Genomic DNA, 7,196 nt, shown 5'->3' with positions numbered 1-7,196 from the left:
TTCGATCAGCCTTCCCCACACCTTCCCCCCCCCCCACAGACTTACCCACTGGATGTTGCTCTCCAAGCTGCTGAGCTACATTCCCAGCCACGTACATACTGTAGCTGTGCACGTGCGTGCAGCATTTATTGGTCACATTAAATCGGCCATATCAGCCAAAAAAGCCAATTGCCGATAATGTTGATTTTCCTTTTATTACTGCTGATATGGTATGGACCAATATACTGGTGCATCTCTAAATAAAATCAAAGTGGTTTGCATGCTACAGTCTAATATTCACAAATTACCTTTCTGGTCTGCATTTTCTCTGTTCTCCTCCGAAAGGCAACATAGGGATCATTGTTGGTGGAGCCATCTCTTTTTTCTTGTTTGATCTGAGGGATGAGTGATGGTCCCCTGCAGTTCTTACGTTTTCTTACCCAGTAGTCATAGACAGCTTTAATAAGGTAATCATCCTCATTTAGCAGCAATTTAGCTTCCTGAAGTGTTACAAGCTGAAAGAAAATACAAAAATGTAGTTCAGTAAGAATAGGAATAAGAAATCCATTAACAAGCCAACATTTTTATTCATTTCTTTTAAAGCCTCTATATAAACCTAGCAATTTCCCAGAATAGGGAAAAGGGTAGATCGATTTAAAGTTATTTAAACTACCAATTGGAATCATCATTTAAAAAACAAACAAACAAACAAGAACAACAGATTCAGAACAGCTATTTTAATCTTGTTTTGTGTTGCAATTTTGAAGTATATCTTCAAGAAAGGTTGACTCTTGCTGGTTAGTATGCATTAGGTTATGTTGACTTATAACTGATACAACTTTGATTCTAAATTTGGTACCCAGGAAAATACACTATCTACACACTAAATAAATGATAATATAATTTATTCATATTCTTAATTCTAACATTATTTTCAAAAATAATGAATGATTCTTCCTATTTACTGAAGTACAGATCTACAAAGGTATTTAAGTGCCTAACTTTTTGATTTCAGCAGGAGTTGACTGCTTAAATAGGTATTAAATACTTTTAATATAAATCTCAGACTACATCATTATTAGTTTCACTCTCATTTTGTGTCAGACTGTCTTTACATGGAAATTATAATTAAGCTAAATGCAGAAACCTAGTAGAAAGTTAGTTTACTGTAAGTTAAAAAAGCAAATTAAATATGCTGGATCTGTAAGTAGAAAGCTGATTTGTTTTAACACATCAGCTTAAAATGCTAACGTATTATTTATACTTAATGAAATAACTGCTTGTTTCTGACCCCATGTCCTTCAAGATTTTAGATGCAATAGACTGAGAACTATCACAGCAAGTTTTTGTGTATAGATTTGGGGGGGGAGGGGGGGGAAGAATGCCTTCCTGATTTTCTCAGTTCCCAATTGGTTTAATTACCTTTGAATGAACTAGTTGCTAAAAGCTAAGCTAGTTGACAAAAGTTAAAATAAAGAAAATATTCTTTCTGTATTTGCAGATGAGGCTACAGATATTAAAATCTTAGTATTTCAGCAAACTCTGATTCCAGATGATTAACAACTGACTTACCTCAGTTCAATATTCTTTGCATCTTTAGCAGCAAACAGTGCTTGAATATTATTTTGCATGAAAGGATTTTAACATATTAGTCAATTTACATCTTAATTAAATTGGTCATAATTTTAAGAGGTCTATTTTAAAATCTTCTAAAGTAACACAGACATGGCAAACATTAATAGAGGAAAATGTGTTTTAAACTAAGAAACATTGTTTATGACATTCCAATACGAATAAACAGAAATAAAATAAGATACAAATAAAAAAAAAAATACAAAAAAGCTAAAAAAAACAAAACAAAAAAGTAAGCTTTTGGGGGGTTTCAGTACATTTTAAATACATCTATATTAAAGGTTCTGCCTTTACCACTAGACTAGGTTAGGACTCCTTCTAGACAGAATAGACACAAAGCTACTGCATATTTATTATGGAAATTATAGTATTGTGAGGATAACAATAGCAAAAAGAGAAGCCAGAAATACTCGTCATGTTTTAGATTACATAACCCCAATATAGCAGTATTGTGCCACACTGCCCTGAATGAATGCCAGTCTGAGTAGGTACATAGGTATGCTTATACCGATACCACATCTACAACCACAAATGCATTTTATCCATATATATTAAATATAGTCAACTTAAAAAAAAACATATCTACTCCTCCCATTATTGCAAATATAATTTCAGAAATGATCAAGTAGTTCATGTTTTTTTCTTCCTTAGCCATCAAGTTTTATAATATCTGCTCTGCACTGACCCTACCTGCTAATCACTTTAACAAAAGGAGCTCTAGCAATCTAGAAACTGAGCTTCCTTTGGTGTTTTCTTATTCACAGCTACCACGTGACTCTCGCTAAAAAGCCTACGCTTCCAATACCCTGTATACAGGGTAGGACACCACAGAAGGATTCCAAAGTACAGGAAGATTCAAATTTAATGGTGGGACCAAATTTCTCTCTTTTGGGGCTCCAACAATTTGAAGTTTTTTGTCTAGCATTTTCTGATATCAAAATCAGGTGAAATTTGATCCAAGTCAGTTGGATGATCTCTGAAAACTACTTGCAAGGTATCAGAAGAAGTTCAAACATCCATATAAATGTCTAAATGATTGTGCAGAAAATGTCAAAGAACTGGTTGGCAGATTTTATCTACTACTGTGCAAGAAGTAGCCACACTATAAGAAGCAATTCCTAATGTTCCCATGGGACACACAAAGTCCTGTCTTGTATGTCTCCTGTACTACATGCTTAAACCTAATAAGCAAGGACCAAAACAAAAAATGAGATATATTATCTTGAACCAGAATGAAAGAAAATGAGAGTCTGAAATGGCAAATTCTTCAACTCTTCAGTCCCATGATATCTAGGAAATATCAAACTTCATCAGCGGACAGTTAAAGCCTAAATGGAAGGAGAATATGTCCATGTTTTGAAGAAACTGAGAATTCATCTCAGGATGAATGTTCACCAGAAAAGAAGCAACACTTTAATTCTGTGAAACAAAACTCAGAAAAAGGAACCAGCACAAGAACTGCAAGCCCATCTTGAAAACTATTATTAGAACAGTTACGTTAACAGAGTTCCAAAACAAGGTACAAAATCCAGGGGCGTCTACACACTGCTGAGAGGCTGCTCTGACTCATTTTAATTGCAGTTTGTTGGGAGCATGGCAATTACCACACTCCAGCAAACTCCAGCATCATGCGCATCAGTGTTCCCGCACTGAAAAACAGCAGCAGGGGCGCCTTAGTTAAAGCTGGTTCAACAAGGTTTAGTTAAAGCACCCCCACTGCCATTTTTTCTCTGATATTAGAAAATGCCCCAAGTCTGATTCACTGGGGCTACCTGCCAGACAATCAACTGATTGCTAGTTGCAGGCTGGACAGCCTCACTTTCAAGGCTTGTGATCATCTGGGAATAGGACTGACGACAAGCTCACTGTTAAAACAGAGCACCCAGCAGCTCTGGTTAGGCTGATGGGTGTAGGGTATTAGAGGCTTCTGGCTGGGAGACCCAAAAGGCTTCCCTGCTGGGGACTTTAAACCTTTAAGTTTCTAGCAGGGAAGCCCTTCAGCTTCCGCCTTCCTCCAGCTGGGATCAGCAGTCAGCTGGTTACAAAACTACTGTTTGGTCCCAGCCCTAAAACTGACACTCAGCTGACTGTCACTACTAGCTGCAAGTTAAATCTAAGGTGCCACAGAAATCAGCCATTAATATGTTCTACATTATTTGTGGAAAATGTTTATGGCTTGCTTTCCATTTTATAGTGCCTTAAATTGGGTTCATGTGTAGCACCATGCCCATTTATGCTGTGATTAACATACTAATTGCAACATAAACGTGATTTGTATACAGGGGTCTATGGTACAGAACATAAAAAGAGAGATTCCCACTTACTGAAATTAAGCTTGCAGACTACCTTCTAAAACATTACTAAGGCTAAAGTTATTATGCGGAACTCAGGTATTGATGTGAGTCTTTGTGGTTTGTATATTTCTTGGTTATATTCCTAATTCGAGAGACTGGCACTGCTGTTGATAACTGTATACTGGAACTCATGCAGCAAAAAGATTTTTAGTAATATTCTCTAAAAGTACCCAAAAAGAAGAAGGGCTTTTCTGACCATCTTGACAAGAATGGAAGCAAGGACATTTTCCTAATTAAACCCACTGAACAAGGCACTTCGGAGAACTGAAGTGCTTCCTGTCCTCCAGAAAGCACTCCAGTTCTATGATTAAAATAATTAGTATCAAGATTTGCCTTACTTATGGAAACTTTCTTCTGGGGCTTCCTCATTTTCTCTCTCTTCTCAGAATGGGAGGCTGCTTTAAAGCAGCATTAAAGAGAGCCATTGTATGAATAAGAGTTCTAATGCACTACATAACATTCAGGTCCATATCTGGATCATCAGTTCTTTCCCTCACCAAGTTTCTTGCTGCGGTTGGACTTAGTTTCCCAGCAATATCTAGCAGCTAGGGTTCCTATGCAGTGCCTGCCCTCAGGGAAAGGGAATGCAACCTCTGCAGACCACCCAGCTTCCAGGATGGAAGAGGGTCCAGGCCACAGAAAAGGTACCAAGGGTCAACTCCACACAGGGAGCAACTCCTAAGTCATCTCTTCTGAAACTCCATCCTTAACCATCTAAGAACTTGATTGAAGCATCTTATCCCTGTCAAACGTAGAAAAGAGACCAATTAATGAAGGCAAGATGCCAAATGAAGAGAAAAAGGAGCTAAAATCTTCTTGAAGTGCTTTGTGGAACTATGTGATTATGGGCAAAAATAGAGGGAAGGCAAAGCAAAACCCAGTTTCCAGTCTGCTCAAGTCCCATGTGACAAGATGTAATGGATTCTGACATAAGAGTGTTTACTGGGCTCTACTTATCATATAGCTCATCTATGCAGGATTAAAAAGAATGGAAGCTGGTGCAAAAGGAAGCAGTTATGGGGAAACAGTATATCCTCACTCCTCCCAGTTGGCCAAAGCAATAAAGGTCACACAAATTCACACTTATTTAACACCCAGCATTTAAAGAGATGATTGAACCAATTCCAAGTTTTATTTATTTATTTTCATTACATAAAACAAGACCTGAGGAAAGAGTCAAACTGTCTGCTTGTGGGACTTTTCCTCTCCCAGCTAATATTTCTGGACTTTTTAAAATTCTGTAAAAATTGTAAGTTAGAGGAATCTGTGAAAGGCACAACTCAATCTAGAACCCAAACCAGGCTGCTTTTGTCAGAGGCAAGTCTTCTTCCAAGCAGGTGAGCGCTCAGCTCCAACTGTCCCATTGTATCCATAACAGGCACTAAAAAATGCTCAGCAATTTGGGGGATCAATAATAAATGAGAAAGCAAATTAAAGCTTCTGAAGATCAGACTAAACCCGAGTTAAATTTGTTTTTTCTTACAATACAAATTAACTTCCAACATCAACTTTCTGGCTATCCAATAAGACAGGCAATTCCATGGTTTTATGTCTATAGACTCCAAGATTGCATTTTAGCAGGTATAAACAGCAGGATGCAAAACAAAGATTTTCAGGGGCTTATAAAAAAAATTAAACAGAACTGAAACATCTTAAAATTAATTATTGATAAAACAAGAGAGGTTTATTTCTTTGGAGTACCATACCTGATTAGAACTGGCTTTTTCAAGCCTATCGATCATAATTTCAAACTGCAATGGTTTAATTTCCATCTTCCGGTTAAGTCTATTTAATAAGGTCTCATCTTCAGAATCCATATCATAATCTGGTTGTTCATTGTCCAGATTAAAGGCTAAAACATAAGTAAATACAAAAGCATTATTCAGATCAGAACCAAGCTATGGAGTTACTAAATCACACGCTAATAATTTCAAAATAGTTGCTAAAAATGTATCAGAAAACAAAAAATAATTTGTTATAGCAAGTTAGCAGACTTCAAACTATCTGATCTTTACTCCACCTTTTTTTTAGTTTATCATTATCTATGTTAACAAAAAATATATAATTTTCATAATTTTTAAAATTTATATAAAAGGTATTTTTCTTTAGTAGCACTTTACAATGAGGAAAGCATCAGAGTCAAGTTATAGTAAATGAGATGCTGAACTATGACTATGAATAACTTGTCAGGTCAGTGAACAGTAGTAAGGGCTTTTAAAAAAAAAAGTATCCATGGGATCATGCCAACTTTTAACATTTCTCACAAAGGAAAAGGCATAAAATGACAGCTAAAATACAGTCCTTCCACTTCTATATGGTAAGATTCTAAAATCTTAAAACTGAAGTTACAAATTCTCAGACATGAGGCAAATGAAAATGGGATTTCCAATATAATCTTAAAAATTGATCTCTTTATATCAGATAAATCGGATACTTAAAATACATAGATTTTTTTTCTGCATCTCATTTGTAAAAGTTCTAGGTTAAGATCAGCAGACTCAAACCACTATTAGTCCCTGGAATAAGAACAAGATATTAAAATCTGTAGAGAAGCAGTATAGTCTTTCTCTGTACTGTCCTGATGACATGACCCAGGACCTTAACAGTACCAAAAGTAACCAAGCATTTCAAACGTGCAAATAAGATTTGCACCAGAACCCTGGTTGAGAGTCACTAGTCTGGACTCTAAGCGTATTATTTCAACTGAATTTAGTTTGGGTTACACAGGTGGCAAAAAGAAGGTACCGGGTAATGTGGGGCCCCTGCAAGACACGCTAGGAAATCTGGTCGTCACACCAGATGACAAAGCTAACCTATTTAACGACTTCCTTGCCTCCATTTTCCTGAGCAGGGACTGGATCAGCTCCCTCACTGGGCCCCCCTCAGGCCCCAGGGGAGGCACACCTAGGTCAAGGGTCAGTGAGGATCTAGTCAAGGAACTTATGGTGGGACTGGATATATTTAAATCAGCTGGTCTGGACAATCTCCACTCCAGAGCATTGAGGGAATTAGCTGAGGTCATTGCGGGACCCCTGGCACAGCTTTATGAGCACTCATGGTGCCCTGGTGTGGTGCCAGAGGACCGGAAGAGGGCCAACGTGGTTCCCATCTTCAAAAAAGGGAGGAAGCAGGACAGGGGAACTATAGGCCAGTTAGTCTTACCTCAATCCTGGGTAAGCTTATTGAGAGAATTATTCTGGCACATGTCCACGAGGGGCCAGCAGGGGAGAT

The 7,196-nt window shown here is 37.4% G+C and overlaps 1 protein-coding gene across 1 annotated transcript in view; it reads right to left on the bottom strand.

Annotated features, from left to right (window-relative positions):
- Positions 1 to 7,196, bottom strand: part of EPC2 (enhancer of polycomb homolog 2) — an 89,921-nt gene that overhangs the window by 46,792 nt on the left and 35,933 nt on the right. The window contains exons 3-4 of the mRNA XM_019554209.1: positions 5,672 to 5,817; positions 288 to 494 (exon numbers count right to left, since the gene is read on the bottom strand). Coding sequence (XP_019409754.1) covers positions 288 to 494; positions 5,672 to 5,817 — 353 coding nt within the window. The remainder of the gene's footprint in view (positions 1 to 287; positions 495 to 5,671; positions 5,818 to 7,196) is intronic.

Source organism: Crocodylus porosus, unplaced genomic scaffold (genome assembly GCF_001723895.1).
Source record: "Crocodylus porosus isolate Cpor-Errol unplaced genomic scaffold, CroPor_comp1, whole genome shotgun sequence".
NCBI lineage: Eukaryota > Metazoa > Chordata > Crocodylia > Crocodylidae > Crocodylus > Crocodylus porosus.
The sequence above is the reverse complement of the archived record's forward strand: the minus strand, read 5'-3'. Positions and strand labels throughout refer to the sequence as shown.